General features: G+C 45.1%; 1 protein-coding gene across 1 annotated transcript in view; it reads right to left on the reverse strand.

Annotated features, from left to right (window-relative positions):
• LOC144607837 (ADP-ribosylation factor-like protein 5B) overlaps positions 1 to 18,372 on the reverse strand; it is a 35,509-nt gene extending 17,137 nt beyond the window's left edge. The window contains exons 1-2 of the mRNA XM_078424964.1: positions 17,926 to 18,372; positions 1,552 to 1,612 (exon numbers count right to left, since the gene is read on the reverse strand). Coding sequence (XP_078281090.1) covers positions 1,552 to 1,612; positions 17,926 to 17,971 — 107 coding nt within the window. The 5' untranslated portion in view covers positions 17,972 to 18,372. The remainder of the gene's footprint in view (positions 1 to 1,551; positions 1,613 to 17,925) is intronic.
• Positions 18,373 to 21,547: the final 3,175 nt, after the last annotated feature.

A 21,547-nucleotide genomic window follows, 5' to 3' on the forward strand; every position in this document is an offset into this window, starting at 1 on the left:
ACATTTTCCAATCAAAATACTAGAATTAGATCACTCCTTTGATCTTGCACGTATAATGCAAATTTTCTATAACAAGATCCAAACCAATGTAATAAGCCACATTTTACACAGGGCGATAGGTAGGTAGAAGGGACATGCTGACAGGAGAAGTGGGGAGGCAGGTACAAAAACAACATTTAAAAGCAACTGGACAGGTACATGGATAGAAAAGGTTTAAAGGGACATCATAAGGTCATAAGTGATAGCAGCAGAATTAGGCCATTCGGCCCATCAATCATGGCTGATCTATCTCACCCTCCTCACCCCATTCTCCTGCCTTCTCCCCATAACACCCGACATCGGTCAAATGGGATTGGGCATTTGGTTGGCATGAATGCGTTGGACCAGAGGGCCTGTTTCTGTGCTGTGTGGCTCGAAGCCAGTGATGCTTTAAACTGCAATGAGATTATAAACAAATGGACGAAGGACCAAAATCACTGGCTCCTGAGAATCACCTTGTACATATATATCCTGCGGTGGAATAAAATACAGAAATATTCATGTCAGACGGCATCTGTGGAGAAAACAAAGGTTCTGGCCAATGTGCTCTGGTGAGAGGTAATCAACCTGATACTTTGACTTTTTCTCTCCACAGAAGCTGCCGAATGTGCTGAACACTTCATATTTTCAGGATTTTATTTCAGCTTCTGAGTACCTGGTGTCAGATTCTCGCCTGGACCCAAATGTAATAAACACGCTTCAAAGACACTGAACATAAATGCTTTGTTTTATTTGTCCGCCATTCATTTACACCCTTGCAATCACGTGTCCTCTGACCTTTCTGACTTATAGTAAGACGTGATAAATTTAAATACAACATCAGTTACCACGAGACCTGGGTTATTTTGCAGATTCCAGTTGAATGTATTATGGCATCAGCTAGGAAGACAGTGCATCACACACGCACATGTTCGCTCCGATACCCAGCTAGATGTCAACTTTCAAACCAAATTCATTAAATTTAACTAAATTCAAAGACCCTTTAAAATCTGAAAATCCATCACATCAACATCTGAATGTGACAAGCATTAGCCAAGTCAAACAGGAAGAGTAAATTGCAAAGCACTCAACTGATCAATCTTGACCTCAGTGAAGGAACGATCTCATCCATACCGTTCAACTTTTAGCTACACTGCAGAACTTCAGAGCTCCTTGTGAATTAATCACTAAAAGACTATTCCCCCAAAAAATCTCGAGTGTTTAGATAATGAAGAAACAAAGAACCTCAGATGCTGGTTTATACCAAAGATAGACAAAGTGATGGAGTAACTCAACAGGTCAGGCAGCATCCCAGGAGAAAAAGGATGGATAACTTTTCGGGTTGGGACCCTTCTTCGGGCTGTCTGAATCCTTTACACTGTAAAAGGATCGATTGTAATCATGTATTGCCTTTCTGCCGATTGATTAGCACGCAACAAAACTTTTCACACGACAATAAATGAAACAATATCCCAATTCAGAGCATAAATACTAAAATGGGTATGCAGGAAAGAAGTGCATAAATGTACTCACAACTGATAAAGGATGGTGGTTTTCCCTGCATTGTCCAGCCCAACGATGATAACTTTGTGCTCTGGTGAAACAAAAACATATCCATGGTTAAATCACACGCTTCAAAAATGCAGATTTTACATAACAGTAAGATTTTTAATACACACCTATTAAAAAAAAATTCTCTGGTAGCTTCCCAAAATGTCCAAAAACATTAGGTACTTTAGAACAAGGGGAGAAGCCAGAAGAATGGGGTTAAGAGGGAAAGATAGATCAGCCATGATTGAACCGAGGAGTAGACTCGATGGGCCAAATGGCCTAATTCTGCTTCTAGAACTTGCTCAGGAAGGGGTGCTAATCCAAAACATTGTCTGGTTTCTCTTTGCATAGATGCTGCTCAATTGGCTGAATTCTTTAAGCATTTCATTTTGGTTTCAGATTCCATCAACAAGTTTTATTTGTTTTCCAAAAAACATTTAGACAATAGACAATAGGTGCAGGAGTAGGCCATTCAGCCCTTCGAGCCAGCACCGCCATTCAATGCGATCATGGCTGATCACTCTCAATCAGTACCCCGTTCCTGCCTTCTCCCCATACCCCCTCACTCCGCTATCCTTAAGAGCTCTATCCAGCTCTCTCTTGAAAGCATCCAACGAACTGGCCTCCACTGCCTTCTGAGGCAGAGAATTCCACACCATCACTCTGACTGAAAAAGTTCTTCCTCATCTCCGTTCTAAATGGCCTACCCCTTATTCTTAAACTGTGGCCCCTTGTTCTGGACTCCCCCAACATTGGTTTCCTGCCTCTAATGTGTCCAATCCCCTAATTATCTTATATGTTTCAATAAGATTCCCCCCTCATCCTTCTAAATTCCAGTGTATACAAGCCTAATTGCTCCAGCCTTTCAACATACGACAGTCCCGCCATTCCGGGAATTAACCTAGTGAACCTACGCTGCACGCCCTTTAGCAAAGTATCTGTCTGCATATTCAGGCACAGTTACAGCTGTAGAGTTATTGTTAGTGAACAATCTTATCTCCCTTTTGGCTGTAACCTTGTATAAAGTAAAAATATAGTCACCTCAACCCATGCCATTATGTGCTAAATGCAAACATTTTCTTGTAAATACCTTACAAATGGAGCAAATAAAAATGAAAGACATGCTCGTGTTTGAGATTTACCACCAACTGTATAGTAAACCCAAAACGTGAAGCACATGTCTGGTTAGCAAACATTTCTGAATTAGTAGTAGCATCTAGTTTAAAAAACAGCCTAATTGAAACTGAGCCCAGAATACCCAAATCAACAGTGAATAAAACCAATACATAGAGCACCATTAGTTTAATTTAGTTTAGAGATAAAGTGCAGAAACAGGGCCTTGGGCCCATGGAGTCCTTGCCGACCAGCGATCCCCGTACACGAGCACTATCCGACACACTAGGGACAATTTACAATTTTTACCAAAGTCAAGTAACCGACAAGCCTGCATGTCTTTGGGGCGAGGGATGAAACTAGAGAACCTGGGGAAAACATGTGGGCGTACAAACACTGCACATACAGCACCAGGATCATACCGGGGACTCTGGCACTGTAAGGCAGCAACTCTACCGCTGCACCACCCTACTACCTCAGCTATTGGAATCCTTTACAGACCAGGTGCAGTATTTGCTCTCGCTGGCAGTCTGTTTGTCCTTTGTCCTTTTTGTTTGTGTGTTGGTGGTGGGGTGTTTTGTTTTGGTTGTGTATGTGGGGGTGGGGGGGGGGGGTAGTGAGGGTGGGGGGGTATGTGGGGGGGGTGGGGGAAATCTTTCTTTTTTTTTTAGGTCTCTTCCGCGGGGCCTTCCATCGCCCGGCGCGGCTTGGCCGCGGGACTGAACAGCGCCCGGTGCGGCTCGGCCGCGGGGCCTTCCATCGCCCGGTGCGGCGCGGCCGTGGGACACCATTCTGCTTTAGTTAAACATTTTGTTCAAGATGGCCGTGCCGTTGTGTTTGGCTGCCTGCCACTGTGTTTCTTTTTTTTCTTTCCTAATCAGATGTGCAGCACTTTGGTCAACGTGGGTTGTTTTTAAATGTGCTATACAAATAAAATTGACTTGACTTGACTTGACTTAATTCACAAGACAATTATAAAGGCACAGCTTGTGACGTACTTGTTATGAAAGGTTGGGACAGACCTGCGGCAAGTCAAGGCTTCAAAGAGTGGATGGTTGTGGCCTCAGAGGTATTCATTGACCCAAGCTGTGACTTTTGTTTTTGTAGATATTTTCTTATAGCAAATGATTGTCGGGAAATCTCTCTCCCCCTCCCCCCAGCCTATCAATGCCAGTTAATGTTTCAGTGAAATGCCCATTCAAAACCTTTGTACATTTTGTTTTAGGAGCATATAGATTGCAACTGCAGCTGTCTCAGTGGAAAGTTGCTGGGTAGCAGATACTGCAATCAATACCTGCTGCGACAGCACTTTCCCTTCCTCACATTGCAGAAGTTAGGCTATTGTTGCAGACACATCACAAGTGCACGATTCAGTGGAGTGAGATGCTGAACTTGCTGCACCTTGCACTGACCCTGCTCCTTTTCAGTGAACATTACATTAATATTTACTGTTATTAGTTTGACACCTCATTACCCTGCAGTTGATTGGATTATTTGAGCAGACCCTAATCCTTCAGAGTTCACAGACCTTGCTTAATAACTGTACTCTGCATTAATAATGCAGCGTTAGTGCAAAAACTACTCTGGAAGCAATGTGAATAATTTTGCCACCACTTTTAGCTCTTTACAGCTCTCTCCACCACCTGTGAACAATGCGGTCAAGACTACTGCAGGAACAGCATGCAAACTGAAGCCAATGTCACACATCTACAAGCTGTGCCTGGACCAGCACCCAAGCTAGACTGGAGCTAAATGATATGCTATTCTTTGTACATTGGGGCTGCATGGTGGCACAGCAGTAGAGTAGCTGCCTTACAGCGCCAGAAACTAGAGTACGATCCTGTCCACGCGTGCTCTCTGTACGGAGCTTGTACATTCCCCGTGACCTGCAAGGGTTTTCTGTGCTCCGGTTTCCCCCCACTCCAAAGATACAGGCTTGAAGGCGAATTGGCATGGCAAAATTATAGTGTTAGTGCGTGGGGATTGTTGATCGGCGTGGACTCGATGGGCAGAAGGGCCTGTTTCTACGCCAAGTTAAACTTGCATACAATTTCTGCCAGTGGACTAAACAAAATAGAAAGCTTTAAACTGACAATTAAAATGTAATAAAAAATATTACATTAACATAATTGGGCTCATCGCAAAGCCGCAGAATATGTAAACAAGCTGGGAGTAGGAATTTTCTAAACAGGATTGGGGCAAGACAGCCTTGGCAGCAAGTGTACTGGTACAACCTTGATGCAATTATATTAGCTTTGGCTCAAAAAGCAGCAGGTTTCCCCTTAGTCAAGCAGCTAATAGGTTCAAGATCCATCCTACAGACAGATACAGTGTAAACTGATGACCCTGTACAGATGCGAGTAAATGTCAGCATAATGCACATGAGGACTGCTGACAGACTAACATTAACTGCTCATTCCTGTTCCCTAAAAGTGGCGATAAGCCCTTTTTAAAAAAGAACACACCACGGGTCCCTTTCACAAAGCGACTCCCATGATTGTTTAGTTTAGCGATACAACACAGAAACAGGCCCCTCGCCCCCCACCATTCAGCGATCACACACTAATGCTACCCGACACACGAGGGACAATTTACAATTATACTAATGGCAATTAACCTACAAACCCATATGTCTTTGGAGTGTGGGAGGAAACCCGAGCTTCCGTGAGAAAACCCATGTGGGAACGTACAAACTCCATGCAGACAGCACCCATAGTCAGGATCCAACCCGGGTCTCTGGAACTGTAATGCAGCAACTCTACTGCTGCGCCACCGTGCCACCCTAATTAAAAGGATCAAGGCTTTCACTTTTACATTGCACTCGTATGTAGGAGATTCCAGGATTTAAAACCAGCAGTGTTGAAGGAACAGCAATATACTTCCAAGACAAATGTATGCAAGTTGGAGGGGAATTTGAAGATGGAAATGGCAGGGTGCCCTTTTCCTTCGTGACAGGCTCATGGGTTGAAAGGCTTTTCCACAGGTTAGAGGAGTATCTACAGAGAATCCTAGAGAGAGAAGATACTGTAGCCAGTGTGAAGTGTTGGGTAAAATGAATTACAGTGGAGGATGGGGTGCCAGTCAAATGGACGACTTCGTCCATTGGTGTCAAACTGCTTTTGATAAAGTGTTAAAACTATAGCCTCTACTTTCCTCAGGCAGAAAACTGCACCGTAACATTAAAAACAGGCTAATTCTCCTAAATGTCAAAACAATATTTACTTTTAACTAACACTATGACATGGTTGCTTGAGGGGGTTTAATGTGCATCAAACTTCCTGTACTTTGATACCCCCAACACCCAAAGAAATTCACAACTGGGTGTTAAGGGCCACATGGTGCCAAGTGCCCCAATTTCCCCCCACATCCCAAATACCTATTGGTTGTTTAAGTCACATCTGTGAAATTGTCCTGCATTGCAGACGTGGGGCAAAGAATCAAAAGGCAAGTTATGGACTGGTGACAGAGATGGAATGGTATGGGTTATTCAGCTAGGAGCTATCATGGACACAAAGGGTTAAATTGCAATGAATGAGGGGTTCAAGACATCCTCAGATCATGAAACCATAGAGAAATACTCTGACACTTTCCTCCCCTATCTTGGTCTGTTTCCATTACAGAGGGCAGACTATCGACTGATATCTACTATAAACCTGCCGTCTCCCATAGTTATCTGGACTACAGACACATGAAACACTCCCTTCGGCTCAACTTGCATACACTAACATGCCCCATCTACACTTATCGACCTGCCTGCATTTGGTCCACATCTCCCTAAACATATCCTATCTAAATGTGTCTTAAACATTGTGATAATACGTGTGTGCTCTGGCAGCTTTTTCTGTATACCCCTGCACTGTTAATTTTTAAAAAGCAGCACAAGCCCAACTTTGTGAACAGACTGCACCAGTGTACAGATATTAACTGCAAAATTTCCCCAACCAAAAGTGTGAGAAACAGATCTGCAAAAGGTCACAAGTTGGTTTAATGTTTGCAGGGGCCTGCATGCTTTGCTTCAGTCACACAGCCATCTGTCACCACAAACCCGCAGCAAGATGTGGAGACGGCAGAGTCAGTGCCCCAACACCATCCAAGGATCTCACCGCCCTCTGTGTGAAAGGACCCTGTTGGCATTCAAACTGCAGCTGTCAGCATTACAGAGGCACCTCAAACAAAACCCAAAGAGAAACAGCTGTGCACATTCACACACACAGGTTGAACACAACTCAAGTATCATTTTTGCTCCACTGGGCTCAAAACTAAAACCACAGAAAAACTTGTTTACTGAAAGAGGTTCTTTCTTCAAAAATGCAAATCTAAAGCCATGATATCATGCCCCTCCCCCACCAACAGGGAAACACTGGTGCCGAACACAGAAAGGAGCGTTAGAATTAAGACGCGGCTTTAGTCTCTTAAAATTCAAAGCATGTAACCAGAGAATGTGTCCCCATTTAATGAGTTGTCTTCATGATGAGCTAAATCAAAGGTTCATATTTACTGGTTCAGATTAGAGATAAATTCACTTATTATCAAAGAATAGAATTTCTGAACACAATGTTCCTTTTCTCCAGAGATGCTGCCTGACCCGCTGAGTTGCTCCAGCACTTTGGGTCTATCAACCCTCATTCAAACCAGATTAGCTGATCACTGATCTCATTTCACTGCACTATTGTTCAATGTCACATTTGTCCACAATACAATCGGCTGCAATAGTACACCACTTCCAGCTGATTTTTTTTGGATAAAGACAAAACAGAAAGTTTCATAGAATGGCACGTTCTATCGTTTCTTTCTCAATTAGTACAGTTCCACCAGCTATGGGGTACAAACCGAGCTCGGCAAACCCCACGCACCCAGGTGCAAGTGGCATTCAGTACAAAGTTCACTCATCTCAATGCGGATATAGTAGCATAGCAACTAGGCATACTAAGGACTGAAGAAGGGTCTCGACCCGAAACGTCACCCATTCCTTCTCTCCCGAGATGCTGCCTGACCTGCTGAGTTACTTCAGCATTTTGTGAATAAATCGATTTGTACCAGCATCTGCAGTTATTTTCTTATACCAAGGACTGATCTGGAAAAAAGTTCAAATCCAACCAGGGCAGCTGAGAAATTTGAAATTTAGTAATGAAGTAAATCTGGGATTTAAAAGTTGGCATCAATAACGGTGACCAGGAAGCCATGGAACAGTTGTAAAAACGAATTGATTGAAAATACCCCTTGGCACCGATCATCAATCAACCAGTCTCACTAGTTCAATGTTATTTCACTTTCACATCCATTTCCTACACGGGTGTAATTTACAGTCATACAGCATGGAAACAGGCCCATCTGCCCAACTTGCGTACACCGGCCAAACATGTCCCATCTACACTCGTCCCACTTGTCTGCGTTTGACCCATATCCCTCCAAACCCGTCCTTTCCATGTACCTGGTATCCAATACCAGGTGAATTTATGTACAAACCCAAATGTCTGGCATGTGCGAGGTCATAGGGAATCCCACAAACTCCACAGACAACACCCGAGGTCAGGATCAAATCTGGGTCTCAGACGCCGTGAGGCAGCGCCTCTACCAGCTACGCCACAGTGCTGCCCCGTTTCACTTTTAACCAGATTGATCTGTGTGAGGTTCTAGGCAGTTTGTGGTCGACTTAAAATTCTGAAATGTCTCAAGTAGGAGTTGGGAAGTCAGAGCTCCTCTGTTTACTACAATCCACCTTGAAGTTACTTTGCACGATTAGATTTAAAGCCTGCGCAGAGCGTGTCCCTGAACTGTGAAGCTACATAGTGGAACAAACCAGAGCTGCCAGGAAGGGAGAACGGATTTAATTCTGAAGCGTACAAGATCCCACTCAGCAAATTGCAGCAATGAAATAGCCGTCAGAGCAAGACAATGCAGCGACTTAAAAAAGACAGGTGTGAAATAATAGCCAAATGCAGGCAAAGGCATTTCTGTGTGAAAGAAATCTGGATGTCTTTATATACATGTTAACTATGTCCTTCGGAATCCAATGACTGTCAAAGGAAGAATTGGTCAGGGTCATTGAGCTCCTGAGGTTTTTACTGCTGGACAAATAACCCTTAATACACCACTGCTCTACACAAGAGGCCATGAACCAAGATAATTAAGCTGGAGGGTGGGAGGGGGTGGAGGAATGCAGCATTTGGTCTTAATAACAGCCATCCTTCAGATGAAGCTAATGCAAGATTACAGGGATTTTTGGAATCAAGGATGATCTACCTCTATGGTTTTGTAGTGTCAGAGGTGATTGAGGCCAATATAAACCTGCAAATTCCACAGAAGGGACAGGAAGTGCCTGACAAGGCAAGTGACTAGAGCACTACAGTACAAAGGGGTGATACATCTTTCTGCCACTCACGTGGCATTTGTGCACTTCTGATGCACTGGTTTAAGATTTGTTATATTCCGAAAGCTCCTTCTCCACTTAGTGATAAGCCAGCAATTTCCCCACAGGGGTGATATTCCTCTGAGGCTCTGAGCACAGCCTTGAATATTTTCCTCTGTCAATAGACAATAGGTGCAGGAGTAGGCCATTTGAGCCAACACCACCATTCAATGTGATCATGGCTAATCATTCTCAATCAGTACCCCCTTCCTGCCTTCTCCCCATACCCCCTGACTCCGCTATCCTTAAGAGCTCTCTGTTGAATGCATTCAGAGAATTGGCCTCCACTGCCTTCTGAGGCAGAGAATTCCACGGGTTTACAACTCTGACTCTCCGTTCTAAATGGCCTACCCCTTATTCTTAAACTGTGGTCCCTGGTTCTGGACTCTCCCAACATTGGAAACATGTTTCCTGCCTCTAACGTGTCCAACCCCTTAATAATCTTATGTTTCGATAAGATCCCCTCTCATCCTTCTAAATTCCAGTGTATACAAGCCTAGTCGCTCCACCTGACGACAGAGTTCAGAACAAAGTGCCATGGCTTATGAGAAATGTTGCCGAGGGAGTGAACTAGGGCCCCAATGATCCGAACATTGGCCACGAGCGAGATGGCACTGCTGTAGCTAGTGGAGCTGTCGCTTCACTCCTCCAGCAAGCAGAAGACAAGCCTTATTGCTAGTGCTATACATGTAGAGATTGTACATTCTCCATGACGACAAGAGTTTTCTATCTAGTCTTCCAGATTCCGCCCACATCTCAAAGACATGTACATTGGTAAGTTAATTGTTTTGCCACTTGACTTTACTGTATATGAGTGGTAGAATCTAGAGGGAAGAGTGGAAAGAGTAGGTTACAGGAAAAGCAGTGCTCTGAGCCAGCACAGACTTGACGGTCCTGTTCAATGCTGCAAGGAAATAAGGACATTGATGTTGGTTGACTTGAATTTGCAAAGAACTACTGTGCCTTTGCCTCAAGCCAAGACAGTTGATTAAAGGAGAGATATACAGTGATGCAAGTAATTCAGCTTAGATCCAAAGGGAAGATAGACAAAATGCAGCAGGACAGGCAGCATCTCTGGAGAGAAGGAATGGGCGACGTTTCAGGTCGTGACCTTTCTTCAGACTCAGTCGAAACGTCACCCATTCCTTCTCTACAGAGATGCTGCCTGTCCCACTGAGTTTCTCCAGCATTGTGTGTCTATCTTCGGTTTAAGCCACCTGCTGTTTCTTCCTACACATTAGATTTAATAGGCCTCAACAAATTAAGAAAGCAACCCTTGGTTTTGATGGGAACGAAATGACATGTCCAGTTGGCAGAAACATTTGATCAAGCCTCCTGCAAATTGGCAATTTGTCAAGCTATCAAAATGACTGAAGTGGCAAATGCATAGCTTGCAATGAGGTAGCTCTTTTATACAAGGGGTGCATAAAGGATCCCAGTTTACAATTTTGAATTGCTCAATGTAAAAGTTTGGCGCAAAGAATAAAAAATATTCCTGTCTCCTTAACGTCCACCGTGGAAATTAAAACTAGACTTTTGGCTTCTATTGGCGCAAACAATATATTAAAATGAAAAGTCATTAAGATGAAAAGTTAGCTCTATAGAATCTGAGTGTTTATGCACTTCTGTTTGACATTTACTAAATCATTCAGTTTATGTTAGAAAGATGAACATAAACAAGTTAATACTAAACTAAAAACACCTCAAATGTTAACCTTCCTTCAATTCACCAGGCACTGGAATCCCAGCAGGTCAGCATTAACCAGTGTGAAAAGTTCAAATCCCGAATCAGTGTTTATGGATGGTTGCATTTGCCCTAGCAGCTGATGAATCAATTTCTACACACATGCAAAACTTCAATTTCATAAACTACAGGGAGAGCAATTCATAAAATTTATGTAACGAGCTTCTGAAACAAGACAGAATAGAAAGCATCAATTTTTCTTCACTAACAAACCCATCTTACTCCCTTTCAGTGAGATCAAGATCATTCAAGACCTTTACTCAGAGTTCAAACTCCTGTCACATTTGGTACAAAGATTTGTCTTTGTTAAAGGTTAGCTAGAATAAGTATACAGTAAATGAGCTACACTTCAACATTTCAGGGCAATCTTAAAATTCCTACCGAATGACTAAATATGGCATCCAATGGTACACTTTTATTTAAAAATTAAAGTTGATAACATTTAAATGACATTCCAAATGACAAAATAAACACTATATGCTGGTATTCTGAATTAAAACAGGAAATCCTAGAAACACTCACATCAGGCAAAGTACCTAAAGAGAAATAGTTAACATTTCAGGTGACTTAACCAGGCAATATTCAACCGGAAGATAGACACAAAAAGGATGGAGTAACTCAGGCAGCATCTCTGATGCTAGAGATGTTAGAGATGCTGTCTGTTCCTCTGAGTTACTCCAGCTTTGTGTCTATCTTCAGTTTAAACCAGCATCTGCAGTTCCTTCCTACACAATATACAAACCGAAACATTCATTATTATTCTTTCAACAAATACTACTGGTACTACTGAGCTTTTCCAGCATTTCTGCCTTTTATTCAAATAATGCTCAATCTTTTGTTAGAGAAAATCAGCAAACCAGGCACCAACCTTTGTTTAAGACTCAAAGTACTGGAGTAACTCAGGTCAGGCAGCATATCTGGAGCACATGGATGGGTGACATTAGGTTGGAACCTTTCTTCAGACTGATTGCAGTGGAGAAGAGAAAGCTGGAAGGAAAGCAGGGGCAGAAGAAAGTCTGGCAAGTGATGGATATAGGTGAGAGGGGTTTTTGATTAGCAGATGGTTGGACAAAGGCCAATGATGAAAAGACAACGTGCAAGGATGGAAGTGGTGTGAATAGTGAAGCCAGAGGAAGGAATATAAGGGGACAGAGGGAGGGGAAGGGGAAAAATGTGCAAATCCAGGTGGGGCATTTATAACTTTGTCTTTTCATCTCCTGACTTTGTCTAACCATCTGCCAATTAACCCCCCCCCCCCCCAGCTGTATCCACCCATCACTTGCCAGGCTTTATCCTGCCTCTACTTCTCCAGCTTTCTCCCCCACCACCAGTCCGGGGGAAGGCTCCTGACCTATCTAAGCTTTCTAGAGATGCTGCCTGATCCACTGAATTACTCTAGCACTTGTCTTTTGTGCAAAGTATCTGCAGCTCCTAGTTTCTAATCTATATTTTAAGCCCTGGTATCACCCTCCAAGCCCTCTGTTCAAGTAAAACCATTTCAAACCCAGAAACAGTGAAGACAGCTCGTGAAACACTGACAGCAGTTTATGGTGAGCAACTAATCAGTGCAAATACAAAACTGACTGCATAGAAAGGACTGATTTATTGCAACACCTGGAATATCAGCACAATGGAGGTCGGGGAGATCTGCTCAGAACTCTTTCTACCTTGGATAGATTTATACTAATGAATGAAAACCCCCTAAAGCCAGTCGAAACTCCAACGCATTCAATTACCAAAGTGGTTTCATCCCAGCCTTCCTGTTGTTCATTCTAACAGATACTCATACCACCTTGTATGTAAAAGCTGGCTGCTTGCCTTGTGTGGTCCATTCCTCTACACTTTCACCTCATGCCTACAAGCTCATAATCCTACAACTCATATGATCTCTGCCTGTTCCCTTCCACTCACTGGTTCCAACAACTATAGAAAAACAAAGCTGTTAACAACTCTGTGCTCCACAATTGTGATCAGCCCTACCTTGGTATCTATTTCAAGAAGAAACCCAGTGCAACTGCGCCGTCCAAGTAACCAATCTCTAGCCTCCCCCCACAAAAATAAAAAAAAACAGGTGGATTTAGGAAAACTCCTATTTATCAAGATAATGAGATAAACTATTAAAATGGATATGTAGGGAATGGATTATGTGCAGCAGAAATTAATTTAACTGGGTGCCATGGACATTATGGGCTGAATGGCCTGTTCCTGTGCTGTTCTGTTGTGTTCTTTAAATGGTCCATGCTCAAAATCCTTCACCATAGTATTTCATAGGTACGAGGAGCAGAATTAGGCCATTCTGCCCATCAAGTCTACTCCACCATTCGATCATGGCCAATTTATCTTTCGCTCAATCCCATTCTCCTGCTTTCTCCCCATAACCCCCGACACCTGTACTAATCAAGAACCTGTCAATCTCTGCCTTAAAAATATCCATCGATTTGGCCTCCACAGCCGACTGTGGCAATGAATTCCACAGATCCACCACCCTCTCATTAGAGGAATTCCTCCCCATCTCGTTCCTAAAGGCACTTTCTTGTATTCTGAGGCTATGGCCTCCGGTCCTAGACTCTCCCACTAGTGGAAACACCCTCTCCACATCCACTCTATCCAGGCCTTTCACTATTTAGTCAGTGTCAGAGGTTCCCCCCCTCCCACCCACCCCGCCCATCCTTCTAAACTTCAAACACTCATCATATGTTAACCTAATCACTCCTGGGATCATTCTCGTACATCAGTTACTGTGACCACAAACCAGGGCCACATTCCTTAGATTTGAATCATATCAGATCCTTTAATCCCTTTAGGTGAGAGCCACTGGACATGTGACATAAACCCATAGTAGTTGCCTAGATACACCAAAATAATATGTTCTCAAAGATACTGAAACAAAGTTCAAACGTAATCTAAAACCCTATTAGATTTGTTTTGTCTTTCCTGTTCTGAAGATTCACTGCACGTGTTGTCACCACAAAGCCCAGCACTTCACTAATTGTGGAAGTCAATCCTTTTGACTTCGTAGAAGGTTGCTACCCAAAGGTACAAATGGCGAGGGGAATGGTTTTCTTTGTTCCACACCCAACCAGCAAGGTTGGAAGGCAAATAATGAACGTGCATTTGTATTTTAAATCATTCCAAAGCATATCACGAGTGATTATTAAACAGCCAGGCTGACCAAAGGGGATATGACTAACTTCACTGCAATTCTTTTCAAACACGTTGTTTACTAATAGTCAGAGTCATATCATATCATATCATATCATATCTATACAGCTGGAAACAGGCCTTTTCGGCCCACCAAGTCCGTGCCGCCCAGCGATCCCTGTACATTAACGCTATCCTACACCCACTAGGGACAATTTTTACATTTTACATTTACCCAGCCAATTAACCTACATACCTGTACGTCTTTGGAGTGTGGGAGGAAACCGAAGATCTCGGAGAAAACCCACGCAGGTCACGGGGAGAACGTACAAACTCCTTACAGTGCAGCACCCGTACTCAGGATCGAACCTGAGTCTCCGGCGCTGCATTCGCTGTAAAGCAGCAACTCTACCGCTGCGCTACCGTGCCGCCCTTGAGTCATACCACATTGAAGCAGACCCCAACATGTCCCATCTACACTAGCCCCACATGCCTGCGGTTGGCCCAGATCCCTCCAAACCCTTCCTATCCATGTACCCGTCTAATGGTTTCTTAAACATTGCAATAGTCCCTGCCTCAACTACCTCCCCTGGCAGCTCGTTCCATCGCCCTTTGTGTAAAAAACATTACCCCTCAGGTTCCTATTAAACCTTTCCCCAAGAATGAATGGTTAATTCAGTCTCTCAGAAGCCTGTTAGGAGAATCCATGGTCTGGTTGAACAGCTGGCAAGCCAACCTGGTCCCACATTTTCTTGCTGCACATCGAGCTGTCAGAGGCCCATGTTTCCCCCAGAGTCACTGGAAGTGCAGCATTCCTTCTAAGAGGCTTTGAGCACATCCACTGATCTCTCCTCTGTCCACCTAGTAAATCTCTTCCCCTGGTAGAGATGGGAACAGAGTGCATGTTTCACAAGTCTGATGCAGAATGTGGCCAGCCCAATGAAGTAAGACATTAATTGACCAATGAGCCTCACATTAAGCAGGGCACCTCCTCCAGAAGAGGTTTTCCACAAGGGAGGTTGGAGGCAAAATACTGCCAGAATAGGCACAGGGGCCTAGGTGTAGCAGTAGAGTAGCTATCTTACAGCACAGATACCAGAGTCCGATCTTGACTGCAGGTGCTGTTCATGCAAAGTTTTTGCGTTCTCCTAGTGACCGCGTAGGTTTTCTCCAGGTGCTCAGGTTTCCTCTCACACTCCAAAGACGTGCATGTTTATAGCTTAATTGGCTTCGATAAGATTGGAAACTTTCCCTGGAGTGTAGGATAGTGCTAGCTTATATGGGGATCACAGTTCAGCATGGACTCGGTGGGCTGAAGGGCCTGTTTCCACTCTATCGCTAGAGTCCAAGTCTATTAGGTTGTGAATGGCCCCAGGTTTAGGATTTGGACAGTCAGGCAGCTGTACACTCAGACCACAAGCAGAGAATGCAAATAATATGTAAATGTGAGCAAATTGGTTGCGACTTTGTTTAAATGATTAAAGTGACTACACTTCAAGTACTTCACCATTGCGTTCAAACGCTCAAATTATAAGAATTTGAAATGGTAGTTTTGATCTTTCAAATTCCTAACACTGATCACTTAAAGTCCAATGTTCCATAGTTGTGACATTGAATTTTCTGCACAGGCATCAGGTCTGAGAATTCCTGATGGTCCCGCATCAAGCTCCTTCATCACTTCAGGTTACTACAGCCACAGCTGGAGTAGCCTGTGACGTCAGGGAACATGGTACGTTTGAAGTCAGAACCTAGGTCTACAGTCCTTCTACAGTGCCTTTTCATTAGCATGGTTAATTTAACATACCGCTCAAACTTTACTATATGCTACATAACAAAAAGCTAAATAGAAATGTGGACACAAGACCCACAAACCAAAATGCTGGAGGAACTCAGCAGCCAGACAGTGACAGAGGTATGGCCAATGTTCCTGGTTGAGACCCTGCATTAGGACTGCATCAGAAATAAAGCTGTTTTGAGTATTAATGATAGCAGAAAATATGCTAGTCCAGCAATATCAAACTCTAAAGGGTGCCAGAGTTAAAATGTCTGTAAAATAACAATGGCATTATAGGTCTCACACATTTCAATAAACAAAAATTTTAAATGACTAATTCTCCTTAGCAACTCTGCAAGGTTTAATTAGAATTAGACTCCTTAGAATTACTTCACAAATGTCACAGGTACTAAATTTTAGTTAATTGACTAAATACTCCATTAGCAAATTAATGGTTCCAATCTATTTTATTGTAGAAATTGGACCTTTTTCCTCTGAAACCATAACACTACAATGCTGGAAACTATACCCCCTGCAAGCAGATAGACACAAAAAGCTGGAGTAACTCAGGACAGGTAGTATCTGGAGAGAAGGAATGGTAACTTTTCAGGTCAAGACCTTTCTTCACACGCTGCATGCACCCTGGTCATTTTCTCTTTAGTTGTTGTATTTGTGTATGGCTTGATTGTAATCATTTATAATATTATCTTTTATAATTGATCAACACAAACAAAAGCCTCTCACTGTATCTTAGTGCACGTGACAATAATAAACCAATACATCTCCATAGCAAATCCCACCCCGTGAACATTGTCACACTTAACATCCAATTCCTCATGCCTTCCCAAATACACATTCCAATCCGGTTTTCAAAGCTTATTTGCAAATCTTTCAATTTCTTAAGGATGCCAGCATTAACAGCTTTTCCTTCCATAGACAGCACCTGACCTTTTCGTGTTTCAATACTTTCCATTTTAATTAATTTGGTAAACATTCCACGGGTGCATATTTTTTCAGAAATACAAGCTTGTGATTCTGGAAGCCAGTATTCTTGCAACAGAGGGCCCAAAACAAAGCTACAAAATCCCAACTCAATATTAGGTTACATTAGGGCCAAAAACAGCTTTATGTTACAGGTCTCAGGAGACAGAACTGCATTCGGGTGTCTGAAACAGATAAAGGAACTGATTTCAAGAATTCTTTCCAAGAATGTAAGAAACTCGGGTTCTGTTTCTACCCGATCACCTCACTTCCTATCTTCCAACTGGCAGACAACAATAACTCTACATAATTTCAGTCCATGCAGTGCAGTTCCATCTCAAAATCATGTTTGTGAACACAATTAAAGGAAATCCTCCCTCTTCAACACAGACAGTGGATATTACATCTAAATTTACGCAAGGAAATTGTTTTAATTGTGCACTATGCGGCAACTGTGGGTGCTCGAAGAAACTGTTATCACTGGAGAGAACTTACTACTTGGTGCTCTGTTATTAGTCTGTAGACACTTCCAAGTTGCCAGCTTTACTGGAATTTGAGAACTCACAAGGGAGCCCTTCATCCCAGCGGCGATGAACCGCAAGAGTCGATGAGGAGGGGGACAACTTGTCTGACCTGTTGGTAACCCCCTCTTCCCCCCTCCCCCCGGCCAAGACCCGGCCGTGCGCGCCCCCGCGCCCCTTTTCTTCCCTCCCTCAACATCAACCCTCAGCTATCCCTCTCTCGCGCGCCCCCGCGTCTTCCCCATGCGCGCTCCTGTATCCCCTCTCCGCATCCCCGCCCCCCCACCACCACCACAACCGCGCGTGCTCGTGCCCCCCCCCTCCGCACGGCCTGGGGGGGGGGGGGGGGGTCGGGCGCGGGAGCGCGCTTCACTACTCCCCTCCCCCCACCACAACCGCGCGTACTCGCGCGTTCCTCCTCCCCCCGCGCGGCCTGGGGGGGGGGGGGGGGGTCGGGCGCGGGCTTCGCTGCTCACCTCCCCCCCCCCCCCACACCACAACCACCACCACAACCGCGCGTGCTCGCGCATCCACCCCCCCCCCCCCCCCCCCAGCGGCCGGGGGTCGGGCGCGAGAGCGCGCTTCACTGCTCACCTCCCCCCCCCCCCCCCTCCCCACCAAGCGCGCTCCCGCGTCGGAACGCCAGCCCGCGCCCGCGCTCGCCCCTCCTCACCCTGGTTACAGAAGAGTCCCATCAACTTGGCCAGAAACATCCCCATCCCCGCCGAACGCTCCTCTCTCCGCTCCTCAGGCTCAGGGCTCGGGGCTCGGGGCTCGGCCTGCCACCTGCTGCCACCGAGCCTCTGCACACAGGGAGGGGGAGGGGGCTCGGGGCTCGGGGCTCGGCCTGCCACCTGCTGCCACCGAGCCTCTGCACACAGGGAGGGGGAGGGGGCTCGATTTCTGGCCGAGGGGGGGTCGATCGAGCCCCGGGCCCACCGAAGAAAAGCCCTGTCACGAAGCGAGACGAGTTAATGGAGCCTCCAGTCGAAGGTAAATCTCCCCGAAAATAACAAGACGGCCGCTGGGCTAATTCTTTGTGGCGAGGTAGAAAATATAGATTTATATTGTGAGGGAGAGACGGCGGCCGATTGGACGAAGCGCCCCCTTCCTCTCCACAAGCCCGCCTGCCGGGCACTGCTCACTACACCCGCCGCACCCTCTATTTATACCCTCCCGACCCCACGTCCTGCGCATGCCCCGATCACACAATCAGCAAGGCCGCCCCGCCCCCTTCCAAGCTCATTAGTCACCTATTATGCATATTCATTCATTGCTATGAATAGTGGTGATGGGGCATCATTATTGTGATGATGGGGCGGGGTTCAGTGTCCCTGTGTGTGGGAAAATAACTGCAGATGCTGGTACAAATCGAAGGTATTTATTTCACTAAATGCTGGAGTAACTCAGCAGGTCAGGCAGCATCTCAGGAGAGAAGGAATGGGTGGTGTTTTGGGTCGAGACCCTTTCTTCAGACTGAAGGGTCTCGACCCGAAACGTCACCCATTCCTTCTCTCCTAGAAACATAGAAACATAGAAAATAGGTGCAGGAGTAGGCCATTCGGCCCTTCGAGCCTGCACCGCCATTCAATATGATCATGGCTGATCATTCAGCTCAGTAGCCTGTACCTGCCTTCTCTCCATACCCCCTGATCCCTTTAGCAAAAAGGGCCACATCTAACTCCCTCTTAAATATAGCCTGAGATGCTGCCTGACCTGCTGAGTTACTCCAGCATTTTGTGAAATAAACACCTTGTGTGTGTGTTGGGGGGGGGTTGGGGTCTGAATGGGGAATAAGACATAGATACATAGACAACAGGTGGAGGAGTAGGCCATTTGCCCCTTCGAGCCAGCATTGCCATTCGGTCCTTCGATCCAGCATCGCCATTTGGCCCTTCAAGCCAGCACCGCCATTCATTGTGATCATGGCTATCACAAAATGCTGGAGTAACTCAGCAGGTCAGGCAGCATCTCAGGAGAGAAGGAATGGGTGACGTTTCGGGTCGAGACCCTTCTTCAGACTGATGTCGGGGGGGGGGGGGGGGGGGGGCGGGACAAAGAAAGGATATATGTGGAGACAGGAAGACAGAGGGAGAACTGGAAAGGGGGAGCATTTTGTGACTGCCTGACCTGCTGAGTTACTCCAGCATTTTGTGAACCTTTGATTTGTACCAGCATCTGCAGTTACCTTCTATTTGTACCAGCATCTGCAGTTATTTTCCTACACTACTTATGATCATGGCTGATCATCCACACTCATTACCCCATTCCTGCTTTCTCCCAGCATCCCTTGATTCCGTTAGCCCTAAAAGCTCTATTGAACTCTCTTTTCAATGCATCCAGTGAATCGGCCTCCACTGCCTTCTGAGGCAGAGAATTCCACAGATTCACAACTCTCTGTGTGAAAAGGTTTTTCCTCATCTCAGTTCTAAATGGCCGACCCCTTTTTCTTAATTTTTTTTGTGTGTCTATTATCAGTTTGAAGATGTGTCCCGACCCGAAAGGTCACCCGTCCATTCCATCCGCAAAAGTTTTCCTGACCCACTGAGTTCCTCCAGCACTTTGCGTTTTGCAAGATCCCAGCATCTGCAGTTCCTTGCGTCTCCAATCAAATTATCGTAATGAACAGTCCGAACAGAGAGAAGGATTGTATGAGAAGGTTCACCAATCAGCCTCTTCTCCTCGAAGGAAAACAATACTCGTTTATCTTGTCTCATCATGCAGCCCTGCATCTGCACTGTGTAGCAAGGTACAATGAAAAGCTTTTTCATTGTGTCCTATTCAAAAAAGACTATACATGATTGCAATCAAGCTGTCTACAGTGTAACGTTTAGGGAGTAACGTTTAGTGCAAGATAAAGTCCAGTAAAATCCGATTAAAGATAGTCCGAGGGTTTTCAATGAGGTGGATGGTAGGCCAGGACCGCTCTCTAGTTGCTGAGAGGATGGTTCAAGAACGCTGCCTGATTACAGCCGGGAAGAAACTGTCCCTGAATCTGGAGGTGTACGTTTTCACACTCCTGTACCTCTTGCCCGATGGGAGAGGGGAGAAATGGGAGTGACCGGGGGTGAGAATCCCTCTGTCTCTCTGAAGCCATGACACCTTTGAAATATTTTTAAAATGCCGTAAAGAAATCATAAAGTTGCATTGCCTGCAACTGTTCTGAACAAAGGGTGTGCCATTTGCTTGTCTTACAGAAGACTGCCACAATTATAAAACTCCCCCCCAAAAATCCAACTTACATTCTGCACTTCTTTTGAGCCTGAGTAATCTACAGGTGTTGGAATCAACCTACCTGCAGCTCGCTCACACCTGGATGAAGTCATTGCTGGATGGGGCATGACAAACTGGTTTTCCCCCCCTGATTCCAAGAAAGATGAAAGAAAATACCCCTCCATTCTTGCTTCTATTTCTGGTCAGTACTGTCATTCCTTTCTTCTGAATACTTTCACATCAGCAGATGTCCTTGGAATGACTGGTCATTTATTGTGTTTATTTTTGTTGTGCGTGCACAGTGGCGCGGCGGGTGGAGCCGCTGCCTCACAGTGCCAGAGACTCGGGTTCGATCCTGACCTCGGGTGCTGTCTGTGTGGAGTTTGCATGTTCTCCCTGTGACCGCGTGGGTTTCCTCCGGCTGCTCCGGTTTCCCCCCACATTCCAAAGATGTGGGTGTTGTAGGTTGATTACAAATTGTCCCTCGCATGTAGATACTTGGACATTTGCATGGATGGGAAAGATTCAGGGGGATATGGGCCAGACGCAAGTAAACAGTGCTTGCTTGCATGGCATGGACAAATTGCCATTTTGCTGGCATGGACAAATTGGGCCGAAGGGCCTGTATCTGAGCTGAAGATAGGCACAAAATGCTGGAGTAACTCAACGGGACAGGCAGCATCTCTGGAGAGAAGGAATGGGTTGATGTTTCGGGTCGAGACCCTTCTTCAGACTTAAGAGTCAGGGGAGAGGGAGACACGGAGATATGGAAGGGTAAGGTGTGAAAACGAGAGATCACACATCTGTGCTGTATGACTATGACTCTATGACTCCAGTGTCAAAGGGCTGATCATTCAAAACTGAGGGATTTCTCAATTAAGGTGGTGAATCTCTAAAATTCTCTTCCTTTTCGGGTTATGGATCACTGCAGGTATTTAAAGAGAGAGAGGGGGAAGATACATTTTTGACAGATGCATGAATTGAGGGCGCAGGGGATCTTGTATAGAGGAGGAGTCGAAGTCTGGGGTAGATCAGCCATGATTATATTGAATGGCGGGGACAGGGCTGATGGGCCGAACGGT

The sequence above is a fragment of the Rhinoraja longicauda genome, chromosome 29 (assembly GCF_053455715.1).
Source record: "Rhinoraja longicauda isolate Sanriku21f chromosome 29, sRhiLon1.1, whole genome shotgun sequence".
Taxonomy (NCBI): domain Eukaryota; kingdom Metazoa; phylum Chordata; class Chondrichthyes; order Rajiformes; family Arhynchobatidae; genus Rhinoraja; species Rhinoraja longicauda.